At 53.5% G+C, this 23,790-nt stretch overlaps 1 protein-coding gene across 1 annotated transcript in view; it reads right to left on the reverse strand.

Annotated features, from left to right (window-relative positions):
* Positions 1–17,072, reverse strand: part of RAPGEF3 (Rap guanine nucleotide exchange factor 3) — a 94,792-nt gene extending 77,720 nt beyond the window's left edge. The window contains exons 1-2 of the mRNA XM_074935175.1: positions 16,702–17,072; positions 16,341–16,547 (exon numbers count right to left, since the gene is read on the reverse strand). Coding sequence (XP_074791276.1) covers positions 16,341–16,547; positions 16,702–16,707 — 213 coding nt within the window. The 5' untranslated portion in view covers positions 16,708–17,072. The remainder of the gene's footprint in view (positions 1–16,340; positions 16,548–16,701) is intronic.
* Positions 17,073–23,790: the final 6,718 nt, after the last annotated feature.

Here is a 23,790-nt window from a genome sequence, read left to right on the forward strand (position 1 = left end):
CTGGTGACTTATTCCTGTTTAGTTTATCAATTTGTTCCAAAACCTCCTCTAATGACACATCAATCTGTGACAGTTCCTCAAATTTGTCACCTAAAAAGAATGGGTCAGGTTTGGTAATTTCCCTCACATCCTCAGCTGTGAAGACCAATGCAAAGAATTCATTTAATTTCTCCGCAGCGGCCTTATCATTCTTGAGTGCTCCTTTATGATCTCAATCATCCAGTGGCCCCATTGGTTGTTTAGCAGGCTTCCTGCTTCTCATGTACTTAAAAAAAATTTTGCTATTACTTTTTGAGTCTTTGGCTAGCTGTTCTTCAAATTCTTTTTTGGCCTTCCTAATTATATTTTTACATTTCACTCCTTTCTATTTTCCTCCCCAAGATTTAACTTCCACTTTTTAAAAGGATGCATTTTTGTCTCTCACTGCATCATGTGAGGCATTGTAATGCCCCATGAGGCATTGTAAACCTTTCCCAAAGCACCCTGCAGCCCGTTGCACAGTGAGATAGCTACCCAGAGTGCACTGCTCTCTGTATTGATGCAAGAGCTGCTAGTGTGGATGCACTCTGCTGACACAAGGAGATACAACAGCGGTTTAATTAAAGCAGCATAACTTTGGTCAACAAAACTCTTTAGTGTAGACCTGGCCTTAGAGACACCCACAGGTGGGGTTTAATTTTCCCAGATTTCTGGGTGGAGGCTCAAACAAGTTCTGTTCTGTATTGTTAGGACGAACCCCTAGTTATTGAACCCGGCCCTTGTAGTTGCTGACTCCACCTGACAGAAGGTTACATTCCAAGCTGACAAATAATCAAAGACTTTCCACAATGTGCACAGTGCAAAGTAACGCAAAGCTGCAGTACTGAAGTAACTGCATTTCTGCACAGATGTGCAAAGTCTGAGGTTGAAAAGGACTGTAGTGACCAGCCCCAATGAACTGTCTTCCCTCTCCCTCCCCCAGCCCAGAGAATCTAACACGGGGTCCCTGCTCCCAGCCCAGCACTTCTGGCTGAAGTAACATGGACTGAGCTGATGACATGTTCTAGCCTGGCGAGCTTGGTATAGCTCAATGCTAGGAGCCCCCCATGTATGTCTACATTGCACATGGGCATGAGCTTCCCAGCCTGGGTAGACAGCCACACGCTAGTTCTGCTTGAGCTAGGGCACTAGAAACAGCAGTGTGGACATTGCGGTACAGGTTAGCCATCTGAGCCAAGCCTACCTGACTCCCTGGCTCCGTATTGGGGTGACTAACGCGAGCCAGCACCTATGCCACAACATCCACACTGCTGTTTTCAGTATCAGGCAGAGCTAGCATGTGTCTGTTACCCAGGCTCATGGCTCACACGCAGCTGCAGTGGAGACAGACCCTCCGCGTTTGAACAAACCAGGCATAACACAGCAGCCTAGCCCTGGCTACACAGTGCATCCAAACGACCCTCCGGTTATAACGGGCCCAAAGGACAGCAAAGCACACACCCTGGCACAGCACACCCTGCCTCCCACATAACCGGCATGAGGAGCAAACTGGAAAGAGCAGAGAAAGGAGAGTCAATCCCAAGTTCCCATGGCAACCCCGCAACAACTTCAGACACTGACTTCAATCTTTGCACAATCGGCTCTTGGTCTCTGCTGGGTCACATCATCCAGCGACAAGGATTTATCTGCTTTTAGCTCACTGGGGTGGGGGGGCAGGGGGAGATTCCTGCACTATAACCAGCCTGAGCAGTTGCTTCAGTTTGCCTGATTCTCATCTCATAAAGACAAACAGCAGGCACGATCCCCAGCTGGTGTAAAGCCCTCTAGCTCCCCTGTCCTCACTAGACTTTACTTATTTACCTCAGCTGAGGAGGGTCTGGCCCAGCGGTGGGCAAACTACGGCCCCGGGGCCATATCTGACCCTCCAGGCATTTTAATCCAGCCCTCGAGTTCCCGCTGGGGAGCAGTGTCTAGGGCTTGCCCTGCTCCAGCACTCCAGCTGGGGAGCAGGGTTGGGAGCTCGCCCCACTCCATGCAGCTCCTGGAAGCAGCAGCATGTCCATTCTCTGGCTCCTATGTGTAGGGGCAGCCAGAACGCTCCACATGCTGCCCCCACAGCTCCCATTGGCCTGGGACTGCAGCCAATGGGAGCTGCAGGGGTACTGCCTGCGGACAGGGCAGCGCACAGAGCTGCCTGGGCTCACCTCCATGTAGGAGCCGGAGAGGAGACATGCTGCTGTTTCTGGGAGCTGCTTGAGGTAAGCGCCACCCAGAGCCTGGCCCCCTCCCATGCCCCAACCCCCTGCCCCAGTCCTGATCCCCATCCCGCCCTCCGAACCCCTTGGTCCCAGCCCAGAGCACCCTCCTGCACCCCCAACCCCTTATCCCCAGCCCCACCCCAGAGCCCGCACCCTCAGCTGGGGCTCTCCCACCCCCCAACCCTCAATTTTGGGAGCATTCATGGCCCGCCATACAATTTCCATACCCAGATGTGGCCCTCAGGCCAAAAAGTTTGCCCACCCCTGGTCTGGCCCAATGGAAAACCAGCATAAGAAAGAAGTGACTTAGTCAGTTCATGGACTCAGCAGCCTAGACCTGGCACATCACCAGGGCCGTCCAGAATCTGTACTGCCACTGCACCACAGTGCAGGATCTGGCCCATTGGTCCTGCAGTCTGTAGAGTGGTGTTGGGACGAATGACTCTGCTCCAAGGAACTCAGCTCTGTCTCTGGCATCTTTCCATCTGGCTGCAAACAATGCTATAGGACATTTACTCTCATCATCGTGAAGTTCTCAAATACCCCACAAAAGGGTGCATTTCAGAAGCGGTAGAGAAAGTGATAACGTGATCTCCTAGTTCTCTGATTTACCACATCTCGGCAAGCCCCTTGGCAGTGATGCCATGATGCAGATGTTTTCACTGCCCCATCCCTAAGCAGGGCTTGCAGCCAGACTCCACACAGCATCGGAGTTTCCGAGAGCTCCTGGGAGGAGGAGGAAATGATGTGAGTGCAAAGCCAGTTATCCTGTGGGGCCCTGAGTTGCTCCCAAGTTGCATGGACGATTTGAAAGATACATTCTTCCTCAAAGAGGAAATGAAAAGAGGACTCGTGGCCAAGAGATCTCCTCATGTGACAACACCATGTCCCTCTTCAGCTCCCACTGGTACAAATACTCTCTCTCTCGTCCTCCTGGTTTCCAAGAGTGCTGACCATGGCAGTGAGGGTCAGAAGATATCTCAGCTAGCGAAGGAAGCACTGAGTGAGTTCAATTGCTGGAAAGCATTTTCCCACCCTTTGGTTCATGTCCAGAGATGTCCCTTTTCAGTGAGGTAGCCCAAAGCGCTGGCACTGTACAGAATGGGCAGTAGTGGGGACAAGATGCCGCAGATCCATGGAGCCCCTGTGCTTGCTAGTGAAAGTGTTCCCCATTTAGCTCTATCTGTGCATCCTTTATGCCTGGTGATGGCACAGCCCACTTCTTTCAGGAAAAGTTCACGTTTCCTGGAGGTCTGGTTTGAGACTCACTGCTGGATGTACGTCGGTTACTGAAAGTGGGAGAGCCAGCACCAGCTGGTCACTGAGCAAGAGACACCATCTAGAACGGCACCCATTCCTCTCGCAGGAAGCTGCAGGGACCCTGCAGTTTCCCCAAGACACTAAAACATCCAGAGTCCTTGCCTGGTAGTAAGCACTGCCTGTGCTCGGTAAGCCAGCTCCAGGGACACCACTTTGTTTGGCATCAGTGTTTTATTTGGGTTTTAAATAACTATTTTATAATGTTTTCCTGGCAATTACAGATGAAGTGCAGCAGATTCATAGGTGATCCAGTCCATGGGTCCAGATCTAATGCATCTGAGGGTGCGGAGGGAGTTGGCTGATGTGATTGCAGAGCCATTGGCCATTATCTTTGAAAACTCGTGGCAATCGGGGGAGGTCCTGGATGATTGGAAAAAGGCTAATGTAGTGCCCATCTTTAAAAAAGGGAAGAAGGAGAATACGGGGAACTACAGACTGGTCAGCCTCACCTCAGTCCCCGGAAATATCATGGAGAAGGTCCTCAAGGAATCCATTTGAAGCACTTGGAGGAGAGGAAGGTGATCAGGAACAGCCAACATGGATTCACCAAGGACAAGTCATGCCTGACCAACCTGACTGCCTTCTATGATGAGATGGCTCTGTGGATATGGGGAAAGCGATGGATGTAATATATCTTGACTTTAGCAAAGCTTTTGATATGGTCTCCCATGGTATTCTTGCAGGCAAATTTTAAAAGTATGGATTGGATGAATGGATTGTAAGGTGGATAGAAAGCTGGCTAGATCGTCAGGCTCAAAGGGTAGTGATCAATGGCTCAATGTCTAGTTGGCAGCTGGTATCAAGCGGAGTGCCCCAGAGGTCGGTCCTGGGGCTGGTTTTGTTCAACATCTTCATTAGTGATCTGGATGATGGGATGGATTTCACCCTCAGCAAGTTCATGGATGACACTAAGCTGTGGGGAGAGGTAGATATTCTGGAGGGTAGGGATAGGGTCCAGAGTGACCTAGACAAATTGGAGGATTGTGCCAAAAGAAATCTGATGAGGTTCAACAAGGACAAGTGCAGAGTCCTGCACTTAGGAAGGGAGAATCCCATGCACTGCTACAGGCTGGGGACCAACTGGCTAAGCGGCAGTTCTGCAGAAAAGGACCTGGGGATTATAGTGGACGAGAAGCTGGATATGAGTCAACAGTGTGCACTTCTTGCCAAGAAGGCTAACGGCATATTGGGTTGCATTAGTAGGAGCATTGCCAGCAGATTGAGGGAAATTATTATTCCCCTCTATTTGGCACTGGTGAGGCCATATCTGGAGTATTGCATCCAGTTTTGGGCCCCCCACTACAGAAAGGATGTGGACAAATTGGAGAGAGTCCAGCGGAGGGCAATGAAAATGATTAGGGGGCTGGGGCACATGACTTATGAGGAGAGGCTGAGGGAACTGGGCTTATTTAGTCTGCAGAAGAGAAGTGTGAGAGGGGATTTGATAGCAGCCTTCAACTACCTGAAGAGGGGTTCCAAAGAGGATGCAGCTCAGCTGTTCTCAGTGGTGGCAGATGACAGAACAAGGAGTAATGGTCTTAAGTTGCAGCAGGGGAGGTCTAGGTTGGATATTAGGAACCACTATTTCACTAGGAGGGTGGTGAAGCACTGGAACGGGTTCCCTAGGAAGGTGGTGGAATCTCCATCCTTAGAGGTTTTTAAGGCCCAGCTTGACAAAGCCCTGGCTGGGATGATTCAGTTGGGGTTGGTCCCACTTTGAGCAGGGGGTTGGACTAGATGACCTCCTGAGGTCTCTTCCAACCCTAATCTTCTATGATTCTATGATCTTCCAGTACCAAAAGAAAGGGGAAGGGTCAATGGGAAGCCAGGACCCTGAGACTGACAGTCCCCAGGGGCAATGGGGAGAGATCAATGCTCTAGGTCAGCCTGATTGTCAGGGTGGGCAGGCTAATGAGGCAGTCAGGAGAGGCCGTCCTCTGTATGAACTGGAATTGCCTGGAACAGAGCAGAGCTGAGCTAAGGAGAGAGTAGCAGCCTGAGCTGAGCTGGAGAAGCAGAGCTGCACCGGCCAGGGCCAGAGGAGCAGCCCAGGGAGCTGAGCTGGAGGCAGAGTAGAGCTGGGGCTGGAGCAGTCTGGAACCGGGTGCAGTGAGCAGCTGGGGAGAGCAAAGGGGGGGACCCTGGGCAGTGGGCCCAGTGCAGGGAGACGCCCCTAGCCAAAGGGCCTTGCAGGCCAGACTGGGGGTGGGTCGTAACCCCAACGGGGGGGGGCATGCTGGGAAGAAGGTCCTGCCACCTAGAACCTGAAGGCGTGTGGCCACGGCCAGAGTGAGTGAGGAACCTGCAGCATCCCTGCAGTGCAGCCAGGGCCTGGGCAGGAGGCCTGGGACATGTGAGGGACAGACTGTGAACTTCTCTTACATTCCAGAGATGGCTGGTTGTGATGTCCCTGTGTAGGGTTGCCAACCCTCCCGGCTTCACCGGGAGTCTCCTGGAATCAGGCCCTATCTCCTACTGAAGCCAAACTGGGAGATTTTACAAAAAGAAAAGGAGGACTTGTGGCACCTTAGAGACTAACAAATTTATTTGAGCATAAGCTTTCATAAGCTACAGCTCACTTCATCGGATGCATTCAGTGGAAAATACAGACTAACACGGCTGCTACTCTGAAACCTGGGAGATTTTAGGGGCTAAAAGTCCGGCGGCGCAGTAGGGCTAAGGCAGGCTCCCTGCCTGCCCTGGCCCTGCACCACTCCTGAAAGCAGCTGGCACGTCCCTGTGGCCCCTCATCAAACTTATTGTTTTTACATAATCTCATGATTTTAAAGCCAATCTCATGATTTTGGTGAGCCTGACTCATGATTTTGAACATTTGGGTTGACAATACTTTGAAAATGACTTTAAAGTGTCAGTTTCACTCCTGTTTAAAGTGAATTTCTAGTGTATTATTTGTATTGGGCAGCACCCCTAGAGCCCCAGGCAGGTGCAATCTAAACTCACGGGGCCTTGCCCTAGTAGGATGTTTCCAAAAGTTAAATGATCTATTCCAAGCTTTGTGAACTGCAAAAAAGTGATAGAAAGTCTTCTAGATTTTTCTATAATTATTTCAACTATTGTATTCAAGAGGTAGTAACAAAGTAAGAATATACATTACAATTTTAAACCTAACTAGTGACCCTTAAGTAACTTGACACAAGCTGTCAGACCATGTTAGTATTAGAACTGAGTGGGTCTAATATTTATTTTTCTTTCCTTATATAGGAATTAGATACAATGCTCCTGTCAGCTTATTTCTGTTATTATCTGAAAAAACAACTGGAGTTTTCAGGTGCCTACGTAGCCCCTGGAATCACGGTTAAAGTTGCCCCTCTCCTCCAAATCTTAAATGGTGCCTCTCCGGCTGCACTGAAATAACATGTAGAACAAGCCAAGTTGGGGTGGGCTTCCACTCCAGGAGCAGGCTCTGCACACACAGCTCCACCGAGCTCACTCTGACCATCCCCACTAACTGCAAATCCCTGCAACCAGCATCAGGCGCAGCTTCATCCCTCACTCCTTGCTGAAGCACCAAGGCTCCCAGCTGCAGCTGCACTTCCTGATCCCGCCGCCCCATGCGTGGCATGACAGCATCGGTTCTGCTGATTCTGCCCAAGCAGCATCATGTGCCAGTCCTTTATGAGCAGAGCGGGCGTGGCCCAGGAACATCCTGATGACTCAGAAATCGTTATCTGTGATCACCTGACGTGCCTCCCATCTGCCACAGGCACTGCAGGTCGTGGCTGCAATACAGGCATAGCTTCTATGCAGTTTGCGCCATGCTGGAGTCCCCCAGCCATGCCCAGGCTCCAGATCCTTGTGGGAACATATGGTGGGGGGACTACTGAGGGGAACTCAGGCTCGCTCCATCCCCCGTGTGCGAGGCCATCTTCACACTTGTGACCTTCTCCCACAGCCATAGGCTCAGACTCCAACTCAGAAAAAAAAAGGGGGGAGTGCTAGGCACCCCCCAGCCACAGCTGTTCGGCAGGACCACCCATCAGCTGTTCGGTGAGAGGCATTCGTGGAAGGGCGGAGAGCAGCAATCAGCGGGCAGGCGGCCTCGGTGGAAGGAGCAGAACAGGTGTGGGAAGAGGTGGTGCGAGGGCAGGGCCTTACGGGAGGAGGCGGAGTAGGGATGGGGCTTCAGGGCAGAGTGGGGGTGGAGCCCCCACTGGGAAAAATAAAAGTCGGTGCCTGTGCCCACAGCAGCCCTCCCCTGCCAGAGCTGTCACAGAATATCCGGGTTGGAAGGGACCTCAGGAGATCATCTAGTCCAACCCCCTGGTCAAAGCAGGGCCGATCCCCAATTTTTGCCCCAGATCCCTAAATGGCCCCCATCAGGAATTGAAGTCACAACCCTGGGTTTAGCAGGCCAATGCTCAAACCACTGAGCTATCCCTCGTCCCTGTCCAGGCCTGCAGGGGCAGTAAACTGTGCCCTGGAAAGGGTGAAGTGACCTGCTCCTGCCCCAGAGCAGAGCAGGTGACCATACATCTCGTTTGGGCCGGGACGGTCCCTTTTTTAGGCCCCGTCACAGCCGTCCCAACTTTTTTGACAAAATGGGACATTTGTCCCATTTGTTCTTGCCACCTGATCATCCCTAGTGGGACATGGAGGAACATACTGGGGCGAGGAGGGGGAGCACGCTGGAGGCTAGGGAGAGCGGCTTGGGTTGGCCAGCCCACCCCGTGTACAGAGGGGGGGCCTCAGACGGCCCTGCACATAGGCAAGCAGCAGGCCGGGGGGGGTGGGGGGGGGTTGGCTCGGACTGGCCCTACACGTGGGTGGGCAGCAGGGAGGCTCGGACCACCAGTCCCATGAGGCTGGCCTCACGCCCGCCAGGGGGAAGGGAGGCCTCGGGCCAGCCCAGGATTGTCTCATTTTCCCTTTGGGAAAATATGGTCACCCTAAGCAAATGGGAGCTGGGAGCGCTTGGAACTGTGCTGGCCTACACAGGGCTGAGCTGTGGGGCACAGTCTGGCCCCAAGGGGGAGCAGTTATTCACACCATGAGACCCAGCGAAGAAGGCAGTGCTCATCCATGTGCACAGGGAGCTCACAATACAGCCCCAAGTATTTTTGGTTTCAGGTTCACTTCAAGAACTCCTCTGAACCCGGCTCAGAGGCGAGGCCATTGTGTAGCTCCTCAGGGGCCCTGGTGCACTCATTCACCAATGTCTCCAGTCTCTAATGCAGAGGCCCCCAAACTATGAGCACCACCCAACTCCGCCCTGCCCCCAGCTGCGGCTCCCAGCCCCATGCCTGACCCCGTTCCAAGCCTCGGCACGATTCAGGCCCCCACCACAGCCCGGCTGTGACTCTGCTCTTGCCCCCAGCCTTGGTCCCTGGACATGACTCCAGTCCTAGACCCAGACCCATCCCCAGCTGTGGCCCCAGCCTAGGCCCCCTTATACCATCCTGTCCATGCCTCCCCTCCCCCAGAGCCACAGCCCCGTTCCTGGTCCTGGCTGCAGGGGGCCGCAGACTGGGGGAAGGGGATGCACGACCCTAAAAAGTTCGGGGACCACTGCACTAACTTATCCCTGCTGAACATCAGTGTGTCCTGTAAAAATACCACCTTTCATCTACCGCCAGCTGGGGCCAACACGCGCTGAGTAAACCAGTGCCTGAAGCAGAGCTGAAGGGACCTGTCAGACCTGTTTTCTATGTGTTGTATTAGACAAGACTGGAGTGAGCTTCTAACATTAACCCAGAGAGTGCAAGAGGGATCCCCAGCCCAGGATGGGGGTCTCACACTGGCTATGCACTGGCCTCCTCATTAACTCCTTGGTGCTCATCCACCTTGTCTCTCATGCTAATGACAGAGGCAGTTCCGGCAGCACACAGCACAGGCACTGGGCTAGGCAGAATCTGGAGCGCCCTTCAAAATTGTATTGCAAGTTCAAACTTCACTTAGAAACATCATTTAGGGCAGTGATTCTCAACCTATTTACCACTGTGGGCTGCATATGTGGCCCACAATGTGTTATGTGGGCCGCATCCAATACTATCTCTATGGATCTGAGGATGTCACATGGGCCGCAGCTCTGTGCTGATTGGGCCGCAAGCAGCCTCTCGGCTGCAGGTTGAGAATCACTGATTTAGAGGAAGGAGAAAACAGCTTCCTGGCCCCTTCCCATCTCCAGTGTCTGCGATGAACTCCAGGCTGGGTGAGCAGCTCCTGGCCCATCTAGTCCTTTGACAGGACAGTGCTGGAGAGGCTAAAAGGCCCCGGCCCCTATCTGGTCCCCTTTCACCCATGGCCACTCCACCACATCCCCCCCAGTTCCATTGTCGGAGGGAAGCATTGTTCTGATCTTCTCCAGACCCAGCCTCCATGGAGAGCAACACACACCAACCCTCACTCCACCTGTTAGACCCGGGTTCTTCAACCCCGGGGTGGAGACTTGAAATTGGGTCGCCAGAATGTTTCAAGGAGTGGCATGACAGCTCCGGTGGCTCCTGTCCCATGGGGCTGGCTGGGCTCGCCTCCCTGTTCCAGACACTGCAACCTCCAGGGTCCCGGCACCACTCAGGTTTGGCCCAGCTGTCATGATGACAGAAGTCCGGGTAGACCAAATGTGAGTAAGTGGCACGGCAACCCCATGAGCCAGGTCCCAACTCCACTCACACACATTGGGTCCAGTCAGGGGGATGGGGCCAAAGCAGAGCGGTGTTCCAGCCCCGGAGATTGCAGTGCCTGGAGCTGAGAGCCAAGCCCAGCCCCACAGCACAGGAGCTGCAGGAGCCGCCACTGTGGGATGAGTGCCAGGCAGGACCCAACCCCCCAGGGGGGACAGGATCTCACTGAAACCATCCCAGGGCCTCCACCCACAGACTATTTAAGGGGTCGCAACAGATCATCAACACTGACAAATGGGTCCTGACCCCAGAAGGTTAAGAACCACTGTGTTAGACTGTCATGGGGGTGCCTAAAGGACAGGGGAGAGGGAGAGACAGAGAGAGTAAGCAGCAGACAGATGGGGGAGAGGGGTTACAGGACCCTCCAATTAATGATGTCAAGAGGCAAGTATAATTACCCAAAGAACCTTTCCTTTCTTCTTGTCCTCCCCCGCCTGACCCATGGCTGGGGTCCACAAATGCTGTGTCAATGAATGCAGCAAAAACTGAGCCCACCGCTCCAGTGAGCCATGGGGAATGCTCAGATAGGAGCCAAATGGCCCTTGCTGTTTCTGCTCAGTGGGGGAGGAGGAAAGGGTTCATGGAGAGTGAAAAACTGAGATTTTAAAAAAAATGTTTTACAAGGTCTGGGGGACCCTAACTCTACCCCTCACCTCCCCTCCCACCTGGCCTGGGCAAGGCACTTGGGAACAGGGCCCCAAACACCCCCATGCTCAGCAGCTCCCCAAACCCTCCAGCTCTCCCAAGCCTCTGAGTCGCCCACTGGGTACCAAGATTGTCACTCCCTGTACAAACATTCCTGAGCTCGTGACTGGTTTATGGAGCAGGAAACGCACCTGTAATTAATTATGAAGCAAATGTTTACAAATAAGAGGCAGGCTTGCGGCGGGGCAGGAGTTACCCCCTGGGGCAGCTGGAGGGATAAGGAGCGGCAGCTAAGCTCCTGGGGTCAACTCTCCACAAACACAGAACAATGCCCTGCCTTGTGCTAGTGCTGTTCATTAGAAGGCCACTAGTGCTTCAGAAATAGCACCTCCTGTGAGGCTGGAAAGCATTATCCTCATGTTAGAGATGGGGAAACCAAGGCACAGAGAGTACAAGTGTCTTCCCCAAAGGCACGTAGCCATGGAACCCAGGAGTCCTGGCTGCCAGTCCCTGATCGAATCGCTTCCTCCTTTCCAAACCAGCTGAAACCATTTTAAAAAGAAGAACAACTAACACACTTTCCAGCATGGGTTTTCACATAACTCAGCACTGCACTAAAACCAGAGAAACTTTTCAAGATTCACAAATGTGTTCACCAGACCAGTGCCCGGCAGCCACCTCGAATCCAGTGAGGAACAAGGAAAAGAAGTGGGCGCTTTAATTCACAGAAGACCCAGGATTTTCTCATTATTCAACCAGCTCTAGAACTGTCCCCCGTTCACTCTAGTGACATTCCCAGTGAGTGGTTTCCCTGGATGCCCAAAGGGACCTTTGTGTCCAAAGCAGGTTTGTGCCACTCTCCTTTTGCTGCCATAGCACTTCCCAAACACCCCTACTCAGTGCCTGGGTGCTCCAATTCCACCCGCCCAGCTGGCTCTCCGCACCACTGCCCTTCCAGCCCTGCCACCGCCCGCCCAGCCTAGCCACCGCCCGCCCAACTGGCCTGCCCCGCCACTGCCTGCCCCGCCCCCAGCCGCCCGGCCACCGCCCGCTCAGCCCTGCCACTGCCACCGCCCCAGCTTTCTCTGCAAGGACTCCTGCTCTGCTCACCTCACTCCCTCCCTGACTTGCTGAGCATCCCCACCTGGCCCCTGCCCAATTTGTCCCAGCATTTCAGCTGCTGTCTCCAGGCAGCTTCCTAAGGAGTCACCCTTTTCCATCTTCCTGCTGCCTGGCTGCAAGGGCCTCGAGATCCTGTCTGTCTCCAGAAATCCGGCAGCTCTGGGCACCTGGCCAGGCCCTGGGACCGCGGCTCTGCTCTCGCGCTGGCCTTTGTTTGGGATCCCAGGGACAATAACAAAGCTATTTCAGTCCTTAAGGTTCTTGTGAAGGCCCTCGCCCTTCCGCAGCCTCAAACAGGATGGCAAGAAATCAGCGTAAGGCCCACCCATGCGGGGTGCCTTCCTCTGCAGCCCTGGGCCATGGGACCCTCCCCAGAATCTTCAACCAGGGCTCCGCGCCCCTCCTGGAGCTGTATACGATCCCAGAGTTCAGGGATTCCAGGCCATGGCAAAATACATGTGGGGGCAAGGAATATCAGACCCCCAGAGCCTGATGGGATGCTCTGAAATGACTTCCCCTCCCCACCCCCCACAATGACAGGCAGAGAAAAGCACATAGGTTGATGTTCAGCTGCAAATGCTCAAAGCTGAAAAGCTGGCTGAGAGAGAGGGTAAGACTTTGGTGTTTACCCAGAGCCACGAGGGCAGCTCCAAAGGGATGGGTCTCCCAGAGCAACAGAGAACACAGGGGAAGCTGCTGCTCCCATGCCAGGCCCAGCCAGCTCCTTAGGCAGCATGGCTGCCTTCTCCCCCTGCCTTCTCCCCCTGCCACCTCCACATTTGCAGGAACACAGGACGGGGTCATCAAATCCAGTCCCCTACTATCACAGGCAACCCCGCCATATCAGCCCCTTCATAAACTTATAAAGCACCATCTTTTCCCCTCCTTTTGCCATTCTCCTCCCACCTAGGCATTTTCAGGGGTGCATGGCGAATGATTTTAAGAACATAAAAACGACCATACTGAGTCAGACCCATGGTCCATCTAGCCCAGTATCGTGTGTTCCCACAGTGGCCAGCGCCAGATGCTTCAGAAGGAATGAACAAACAGGGCAATTATCAAGGGATCAATCCCCTGTCGTCCACTCCCAGTTTCTAGCAGTCAGAGATTTAGGGGCACCCAGAGCATGGGGTTGTGTCCCTGACTATCTGGGCTAATAGCCATTGATGGACCTGTCCCCCATGAACTTCTCTCACTCTTTTTTAAACCCACTTATACTTCCTTCACAACCTCCCTTGGCAATGAGTTCCCCAGGTTGAGTGTGTGTTGTGCAAAGAAGGACTTCCTATTGTTTGTTTTAAACCTGTTGCCTATCAATTTCATTGGGTGACCCCTAGTTCTCATGTTATGTGAAGGGATAAATAACACTTCCTTATTGACTTTCTCCACACCCATCATTATCTCACAGACCTCTCGCGTATCCCCCCTTAGTCGTCTCTTTTCCAAAGTGAACAGTCCCAGTCTTTTTACGGTCTCTTTAGATGGACGCTGTTCCATACCCCTAATCATATTTGTTGTGCTTCTCTGTACCTTTTCCATGTTAATATACCGTTTTTGAGATGGGATGACCAGAACTACACACAGTATTCAAGGTGTGGGCATACCATGAATTTATACAGAGGCAATATGATATTTTCTGTCTTATTATCTATCCCTTTCCTAATGGTTCCTAACATTGTTAGCATTTTTGACTGCCACTGCACATTGAGCAGATGTTTTCAGAGAACTATCCACAATGACTCAACGATCTCTTTCTTGAGTGTTAACAGCTAATTTAGACCCATCATTTTGTATGTATTTTCTAAAAGACCTGGGGGGTGGGGGAAGGAAACAAGAAACAAAAATATTTTAAATGACTTTTTTTAAAATCACAAAAATGGACAATTTGGAAAAAAAAATAGCCATTTTTTTTAATGAAAAACTTGTTTGAAAAATGTCACCAGCTCTTACTTTCCTCTTACCACGGGGGGAGGAAACTGAAGCAAAGAAATTCAGACATGGATACACTTGAGAGACGGGCCAGTTAACAGACCATGTGTTCTGAGCATCCCTGATATCTACAGCCTTCCAGGCCACCATGAATCTGTGCTCAGGATAGCACCTGACAGCCCTGGCTGAGTCAGTGTTCAAGCTGTGGGATCCAGTTCTCATGTACACCATGAATGCCACCTGCACAGGAGTTCTCCCTGCCAGAGTACAGCCCTGGTCCCAGCCGCTGGCATGGAGGGACCAGCCAGGAGTGAGGAGGGTGGGGAAGGGGTGAACTGCACTATGGCTATTCTCTGCTTCCCAGGGCACAAAGAGGATAATAAGAGGCACAGCATAAATTAGAGCAGTTTTAAAATTAAGGGGGAAGAAGCAGAAACTCAAGGGAAATCCTGCCCATGAAATGTCTTGTGTGGCAGAGACAGTGTGGGTTATTTGCTGGTGCCGAGATTGGTGTAGAGGTGTTTCCTGTTCACATACTCTAAGACATGGTCAAGTAGATTGCTTAAACACTCACTACAGCCGCTGTGCACTGAAGCACAATAGCACAGGTCTGATTTCATGCCTCAGTGAGAGCTGAACCTGGAGAACAAGCTGGGGCAATCGCTTGGGAAATGCTTTCACTAACAGCTAAGGCCATGTCTGCCGAGGTGTTCCTTGCCCTGCCCCAAATCACCCAACATAAAAGAAGCACCAGGGAGTGAGTACCATGCTGCTCTCCCAGCCCAGCCCAGGGCCTAGGCCATTTGGAGACTCGCACATGGAGATCAGACTGTCTTTGGAAATGTCAGTGCAGTTCTGTGCTGAAAAGGGACACCTTAGGACTCCTTGCTTAGGTGTACAAGGGAAGGCTGTTTTCTCTGACTGCTGACCCTGCAGCCCCCCATCCGGAGACCAGAGAGTCACACCAGGGATCTTCCCTTGGTTGTGCCGTCACCAGGAATTAAGGTTCCGCAGGCCAAGTTTTGCCCTCAGAGACCCCCATGCATCCCCCCCACCCCTATACTGCTGGCTTGGCACATCACAGACCTGGTAATGGTGCTGGACAGACCCCTCCACCCCACCTCCACCCCTCCTCCTCCCCTGGAGTCAGGACTCCGCAGGGCTTCCAGGAATAGCAAGCACAAGAGTCCCCCTGAATCTGACAGACACGAGGAACAGCTTGGGCGGGAACACTCTGCTGAGACGGGGCTGTTAACATGGGAAAGCATTGAACCTGGCTGAGGGATCCCATGCATGGCTGACCTTTCACACATGAACATCACTCTGCAGGCTCCCTCCCTGAGGTTTTATTCCCTTTGCGCCCAGCACACGTTGCCTCTTGATTGCTTCCCATCAGCCTCGTGCCACCCCCAGCCCATGCTCTCTGCCCTCAGGCACCAGTCCTGAGACCCCCAACACACTATGAAGGATGTAGCAGAAGTGCAGTGGAAACTGCCACAAATTACTGTTGACTCCAGATTTGAAGGCCCCTCTGTTCACTAACAGCCGTGTTAGTCTGTACTCGCAAAAAGAAAAGGAGTACTTGTGGCACCTTAGAGACTTAGTCTCTAAGGTGCCACAAGTACTCCTTTTCTTTCTGTTCACTAAGTTTGCTGGGTCTCAATTGGGTGTCACTAATAACAACTGTCTCAGCAGAGGGGCCAAGCCCTGACTGGGCCACGGAGACTAACTCCCTTCTCCCCTCTGGACTGGGGCCAGTTCCCCATTGCCTGGCCCTGGTGCAGTCAGGTGCAGCCATGCAAAGCGAGTGCCATGTGGATGTAAAATACCACCAAATTAGAACGTACGCTGACAGTATAAATGGCTCCCCAAACTGCAGGAAAACACAGAATCACAGCCCAGGGAAGGATTCATGCATGGAGACAGTCTACCCAACTGCAGCCCTTGTGTCTGTTCTGGAGAGGAGTGGGGGAAGGATTGGTGCAGAGGTGGCATTCCTGCACCTTTCCCATTTAACTCTGCCCTGTTACCTGCTGGACTGAATTAGGCTAGACTCGGAATCCTAGGGGAATATCACAGTCAAACACGTTTCAGAGAATCCTGGCTGCTTAAACCCCAGAAACCACAATTGTCCATAGAGTCCTTGGAAACTGCTTTCCACTGTCTGGCACCAAGCACTTGCCAATGTCCAGGTCAATTTGCTCTGTTAGTCAGTTACTGAGTGAGTTATTGCTACACGATTGGCTCAAGGGATGAAACAAAGCCTTGCTCCAACCTGACTAACCTTCATTACTCCGTGCCAGCTTCCTGCACCCAGAGTCTGTCACAAGAAACCATCCCCTCCCCGCCCTTCCCCACTAGCAGAGCCCTGCTAGCACCTTGGCACTGACACCTGCAGCTCTCACAAACACCAGGCAAGGCAACGCGAAGCAGCTTCAGTAGTTACCCATCGGATGCCCTGTATCCTGGGCAGGCTGCCCGCCTCACCCTCCAGCTGGATCTGGTAGCTGTAGCTCCGGAACAAGTGCATCTTCTTCAAGAGCAGGTAGAGCAGATGCCCTTCAGCAGTGGGGTCTCCAAGCCCACCTGGAGGTGTTGGCAAGTCCTCGAGGAGAGGTCCGACATGCCATCTGCCCTGCCTGTCCCAGGCCACCTGTGTGCAGAGAGAAACCCTTGGAGTTCAGCCGGGGCACGCTCTGGCCAACCCCCCAGGCTTTCCGCTTTCTCCGCCCTCCACCACCCCAGCATGAATCGCAGCCAGCAGCGAACTCGCTCTGTATCCCGTCCCCTCTCGGTGCCTCACCCACCTGCATGGCCTGCAGCTGAGCCTGGCATAGGGTCCGGCTCCGGCAGGTGTCCCGCCGGCTGCCCCAGCCAGTAGGGGGGTGCCAGGAACAGCTGGACTGGCGCGCGGAGAGCCCCACCACTCCCGCCTTGTGGGTCAGGGTGCTTAGGACCCCGGGGATGCCCTGGGCAAAGCCATGGCTCTCGGGCACAAGTGGGGGCCGGGATCCTGCTCCCTGAGCCCTGTCTCAGGCTGGAGACACGCTCCGTTCCGGGCTGCTGCGCCTCCCCTCTGCGGAGAACTGGGAGCGAGCGCAGGAGACGCTCCAGCGCTTGGCACAGGACCCGAAACTCCTCAGCTGAAAAAGCCTCCAGCCCGGCCTGCGAGCGCCACGCCTCCGGGGCGGCGCGCACCCAGCCCGTGTAAACCCTCCCTGCGCAGCGCGCCGAGGGACCGGGCGCTGGGGCAGGCTGAGCGGGCCGGGGGAGGGGACTTCGGCCATGGCCCCATCTACGGGCCGGGGATTCCCTTTCCCCACCAGGGGTCAGGAGTGGGTGGGGCTGCCCCCCGCTCGCCCAGTGGGATGGGGAGGACGCCGTGCCCCTCTGCGAGCGGCTGGGGCCCAGAGCAGAAGCCAACGAGCTCCCTCCGTCGGGCTCCGGGCTCCAGGGGTGGGAGCCTCACTCTAAAGTTTGTGCAGGTGAAATTCCGGCCCAAACTTAAAAGCAGCTGGAGCTGCACGTGCCTGGCAGGATACAAAATGACCCCAGAGCTAGGGGTCACTCCCATTGTTCCCTCTACCTTTTTTTGACCAGGAAAATTTTTAAAAAGCCCTTTCAGCCAAAGTGAACCTTCATCCGGGTCACAATGTTCCTGTGTTTTGGTGAATCAACAAAAACCTGAAATGTATAAAAACACTTTTCAAAACCCAGAAACTTTGTTTCCATTAAGTTTATTCTGGAAATTTAAAAACAAAATATCCAGCGTCCCATGAAACAAAACTGGCTGCTGGGCTAGAGACTGAGTGCTCCCCGGGCTGAGCGAAAGCAGCACCCCCCGGGGACAGTTCACTGGTTAAAGCTATTGTACTCCATCCAGTGCTGTGAATTGAATGCCTGGACTCACCAGAGTGCTCCAAGGCTCTCATCGCTCGCTGGCTGGCTGCCCTTTACACAGGTGGGACTGTACCAATGACAACAAACGGGAGCGTGGAGCTAACCGTTCACATGATAAAATAGCCAAGTGATATTAAGACCCAGATTCTCAGCTGTGGGAGCAAAGTCTCCGTTTGTGTCTCTCTAATCCTGGAGGGAGCCAGTTCTGTGAGAGAGATTCTTAGATCATGTCCCCTTGCTCCTGGTAACAACCCCAGTGTGCCCTTTAAGCCCAAGGCTAGGAGCATAGCAGCCAGCAGCCCTGCCTCCTTGCCATGCAGGAACCCCATCCATGGTGCTGACCTGGCCCCCATCACTGCAGTATCTAGAACCCAGCGCTGAGATGCTACTCTCTGGTTCCTGGTCTCCCAAGAACCAGACACAGATGCTGACCGGCACAGATGCTGGCTTTGGCCTCCTGCCAAATGAGTGCAATGCACATGCCAAGGACCTACTTCTGATCTCATTCACACCCGTTTTACATCAGAATCACTCAGTGACATCAGCGCTGCTATTCCCGTTGGACACCAGTGGGAGTGGGAGGAGGCTGGGCCCCAAGAGTGCAGCAGAACAAATCACTGAGCCAGCATGTAGGGCAATGGGAAGGGCCAGCATGTGGGGCAATGGGCTGGCACTGAAGCCTTGTCGATCTCTGGATGTGTGATGAGGCTGGACTTTGGGACTGTCTCTGCTCCTCCCCTGGGCAGACACTAGCTCATACAGCCCCAAGTACATGGTCTGGATGAGAGCTGCCAAATTTCACTCCTTCCTGTTGTTCCTGCTGTGCCCTTCTGTTTTCCTGCCATGTGATTTATGGTCATTTTGCACATTCAAAGTCCATCTCCGGCACATTACTCTGCTTTGCTGCTTACAGTCCTCTCCACCCCAGTTTACACCAGATGTTGGGCTCAGGAGAGTTGGGTTCAATTCCCAGCTCTGCCACAAGACTCCCTGTGTGCCCTGGACCAGTCCCTGCATGGCTTTGTGAAATGGGGGCTCTGACCTTCCTGCTTCCACCCTCGGTCTTGTCTAGTGAGAGTGTGCTCTTTGGGACAAGGACTGCCTCTCGCTATCTGTGCTGCACCTGATGCCAGGGGGTCCCCATCCTGTTTGAAGATTCAAAGTACTACTACGATACGAAGTAACAACCACTACCATCAATGTTGTCAATTATGCTTCTGTCAGGGTTCCTTCCCCACTCTGAACACTAGGGTACAGATGTGGGGACCTGCATGAAAATCTCCTAAGCTTATTTTTACCAGCTTAGGTTAAAACTTTCCCAGGGTACAAACTATTTTACCCTTTGCCCTTGGACTTCCACTGCCACCACCAAACGTCTAACCGGTATTATTATTATTAGGAAAGAGCCCGTTTGGAAACGTCTTTCCCCCCAAAATCCTCCCTTACCTTTACACCCCCTTTCCTGGGGAAGGCTTGATAAAAATCCTCACCAATTTGCGTAGGTGACCACAGACCCAAACCCTTGGATCTTTAGAGCATTCAGGTTCTTAAAAGAAGAATTTTAATAGAAGAAAAAGTAAAAGAATCACCTCTGTAAAATCAGGATGATAAATACCTTACAGGGTAATTAGATTCAAAACATAGAGAATCCCTCTAGGCAAAACCTTAAGTTACAAAGAGACACAAAAACAGGAATATCCATTCCATTCAGCACAGCTTATTTTCTTAACCATTTAAATAAATCATAATCTAATGCATATCTCTCTAGATTACTTACTAAGTTCTAAGACTCCATTCCTATTCTGTCCCTGGCAAAAGCATCACACAGGCAGACCCAGACCCTTTGTTTCTCTCCCGCTCCAGCATTGAAAGTATCTTGTCTCCCCATTGGTCATTTTGGTCAGGTGCCAGTGAGGTTATCCTAGCTTCTTAACCCTTTACAGGTGAAAGGGTTTTTCCTCTGGCCAGGAGGGATTTTAAAGGTGTTTACCCTTCCCTTTATATTTATAACAGCCTCTGCATAACCTTGCCCAAAGACACCTTCTTACACCAGGCCTGGAGTCTGCCCTTGTGGCTGTCAGTGTGCTTGGAACATCTGAGTCAAAAGCCCAAGCCTGCCATGTAATTGTCTTCACTGTGCATCCCTTTAAGGAGCAGATCCATGCAGATTCCTGGCACCCTTCAGTAGTCCTGAAGGCTTCTTGGATCTCAGAGCACTTCATAGGCTACATCTATCACTCACCCACCACTCCCCTGCAGCAACGTCTGGGCAGAATGTGGCCGCTGCTCTGGGTGGGCCATGACAGAGCCCAGGGGTGGGAGAGACTGCCATGGAGCTGGAATCTGCACAATGACACGGGTGCCTGCTGGAGGCAGCTGGCAATTTGTCTCACAGTTAATTGTGAACGTTGTTGGCATTTAGGCTCTGAGGTGAAAGCAGAGCAGATCACACAGCTCTCAATGTGTCCCTGGCTGAAGTCCCATGAGGAACACAGGAGGTGTGGGTTAAACTGAAGCCCCTACAGCAAAAGGGTGAGAGTGGAGGACAGTATAGGAATTGGCACAAAAGTCCCAATTTCTTGGTGCTACACTTGTATCTTCGCTTGTGGACCCTTGGGATGCGCGCGCGCACACACACACATGCTCTGGGTACCCCCCCCACCCCACCCCCAGAGATCCAGTTGATCTCCCAGCAGTGTGCATGGGTGGTGGCAGTCCCCCTCCCACCCATGGACTGTAACTCATGTTTTCCTCCAATCTTATAAATGGAGCATTAAACAACATTATTAACCACACAAAATGTTCCTCTTTCCCTGAACTCTCTGGCCCCGGAAACTCGCCAACTCTGAAAACCTCCTCCCCACAAACTCTCTGCCCCCACCCCAGGCCAAGAGCAGCCGAGCAGCCTGAGCACTGGTTTAGCCCTGATCAGGAGAAGCCAGCGATAGTGAAGGTGGGAAATTCCCTGAATATGGACTCTCATCTTAGCACAGAGGTGGGCGAACTATGGCCCACAGGCTGGCCCTTGAGCTCCCTGCCAGGGAGGCTAGCCCCCAGCCCCTCCCCCACTGTCCCCTCTCCCCCGCAGCCATGCCGCCCTGCAGGCAGTGCTCTGGGCAGTGGGGCTGCGTGATCCTGCAGGGCAGCGCGGCAGTGTGTTTGGCTCCGGCCGGGCGGCGCGGCTGCCAGACATGCCGCTCTGAGCAGCATGGAAAGGGGGCCAGTGGTCCCGGAGGGCAGTCCAGGGACAGGGAGCAGGGGGTGGTTGGATAGGTGTGGGAGTCCCAGGGGGCCTGTCAGGGGGCAGTTGGATGGGGCGGTGGTTCTGGGCGGGCGGTCAGGGGATGGGGAACAGGGGGGGTTGGAGAGGCGTGGGAGTCCCGGGGGGCCTGTCAGGGGGTGGCGGTGTGGATGGGGGTCGGGGCAGTCAGGGGACAGGGAGCAGGGGAGGTTGGATAGGGGCTGGGGTCCCGGGAGGGGGTGGTCAGGGCACAAGGAGCAGGGGGGTTGGATGCGTGGGAGGTTCTGATCGGGGCAGTCAGGGGTAGGAAGTGGGAGGGGGTGGATAGGGGGCGGGGGCCAGGCTGTTTGGGGAGGCACAGCCTTCTCTACCCAGCCCTCTATACAGTTTTGCAATCCCAATGTGGCCCTCACGCCAAAAAGTTTGCCCACCCCTGTCTTAGCAACAAGGGTAAAGGCAGGATTTGGGGAGGGCCTTGGGCTGAGACAGGAATGGGGGAGCGGAGTCCAAGGTGGCAAGCCTGGATGATGGGAAGGATATTCTGGTGGAAAGGTGCTGGGCTGGGCAAGTCACTGCATCTCTCTGAGCCTCGGTGTCCAGCTGCATCATGGGCATGATACTTCCCTGCTTCACAGGGTCTAGTAAATACAAATCCCTTAGTGCCCGGCTGAATTCTGCTGGGATGTGGCCAGAGAGCCACCTTGACAGGGAGTTGCTGCAGGGTTAGTCCCTGCACTCAAAGGGCCTGATTCACCTTTGACCTACTCTGGTGTAAATCAGGAGTGATTCTGTTGACATCAAGGGTCTTAATTCTCCTGGTGTAAATTGAGAATAACTTCATTCAAACTACTGTTACCCCTGTAAAACTGGAAAGGAGAATCAGACCCTGTAACACTCACAGTAAACAGAAAATGACGCTGCTACAGTCCTGACAGCACAGAAACCAATGGCACAACGAGCAAGGTTTCCCTAGGGCCTCCATAAAACCAGTGCTGGAACTGCTGTGCGCGCCCCTGCGGGCTCAGAAGCTGCACCGAGTGTTATTCTCAGCATTGCATGCTCCAGCCGTCTCTGCGGGTTCACTGTTTTTGTGACACCTGTCACAAAGGCTGGGCACAAATAGGTGTTTTTCTCTCTCTTCCCTGGGCACAGAGAGGGAATTCTTTGTAGGGGGGCAGGGTGTTTTGCAGGTTTCAAGAACATCAACACTGGGGGCATCTGGTTTGTGACCCTGCCACTTGAGCGCCCCCCAAAAGGAAGCAAACAATAACGCTGCATCCAGATCTATGGGGAGGCAGGCATGGAGGGGGGACTGTTTGCCAAGTGGGGAAACCAAACCAGGGGAAGAAATGTCACTTCCAGCTTTCACAAGAGTCTGACAAACAGGCAAAGGAGATAAAGTCACCCAAACCAGCTCCAAAGTGCAGCCCAGGGCTCCGCTGGGCCATTCCACCAGCAGGGGAGTTGAGGCCCTGCCAGCATGGGGGTCGGACTTCGGGTGAGCAGGACACACTGACACTGACACTAGAGAGCTGCAGCATTCAGAGCCCAGCCCCACAGTCCTGCTGTGAAGAGAGCCGACATCCCTGACCTAGCTGGGGTGAGCATACGCCCTCCACTTGCAAGCGGACAGCTCAGTCACCTCAAACCGCAGCAGCCTCGGAGAAGGACTGCTGCTGGGACTGAGCCCCGTGGGGCAGGGCTGCACTGGAAGGAGACCTTCTAGGGACTGAAGCGGAGGTGGCTGCCGCACCAGCAGGCCTGGGATGCAGCAGGTCACCATGCTTTACCCCTGCATGTCATCAGCTTCGGCAGGCGGCTCTGGAAGCACGTGCTGTCTGCCCCAGTGACTCAGCACAGTATGGGATGGCCCCTGGCATTGCCACCCTTGAGAGCCCTTTAGATGCCAGGTGCAGAGAGCAAGATTCTAAATCCAGCCTGTATAATATAGGCCTCCCTGCCCCAGCCCCGGCAATTTGGCAAACCTTTGCCCTGTCTGCTTCGGCCCAATCCCTGTAACGATGGGCCTGAGTCCCCCTACCTGGCACCTGCTATGTTATTGACACCAGTGGAGTGCAAGCCATAGGTGAATCCAGTGTGCACATGGACAGGTGTGAGGGAAGAGTTCTGATTGAGTTGTATTTTACACCCACTGTAAACTGGTGTAAATTACACATGAGGTGCAGGGCTGGGAAGGGCCAGCATTGCCTCACAGCTCCTTTGTGCCACAAAGGTTGGTGAATCGGGTGTGTAGGCCAGGTCTCAGGGAATACCTCCAGCCTTCCAAGCTGGGGCCTCTATGCCAAGCAAAGAACTGGCTCTGCCAGCTCTGCCCACTCCACAGCTGCCCCAAGTGCAGGGTATGTTCTGTGGGAGGGCATGGACCAGGGGCATAGCAAGGATATTCTTGCAGGCTGGTGACTCTGTGCCCTGAAATGGTCCATAGGTCCTGCACCAGGAGTCACGTTGGTCCCTAGGAGCCCATGAGTAAGGGAGGCACAAACCTCCTTCCATTCTCCCAGTGCGGGAACTGGCATCCTTCCCGGATGGATCCAACTGAGTGTAAATCACTGTCGTGCCAGTGGTGCTGTGAGTGCCGCCTGCAGGTGTCCTCTCCACTAGGCATCAAGCAAACACATTTCCTAGCAGAGTCTTGTTCACCTCTCACCTTCTCTCTATTTAAATCTCTGCAGAATCCTTCCCCACCCCAGCACCGCCAGCATAACCCTGTAGCAGCTGGGAGGGATTTGTAAAG

This window comes from Natator depressus, chromosome 20, assembly GCF_965152275.1.
Source record: "Natator depressus isolate rNatDep1 chromosome 20, rNatDep2.hap1, whole genome shotgun sequence".
In the NCBI taxonomy this organism is placed as follows: domain Eukaryota; kingdom Metazoa; phylum Chordata; order Testudines; family Cheloniidae; genus Natator; species Natator depressus.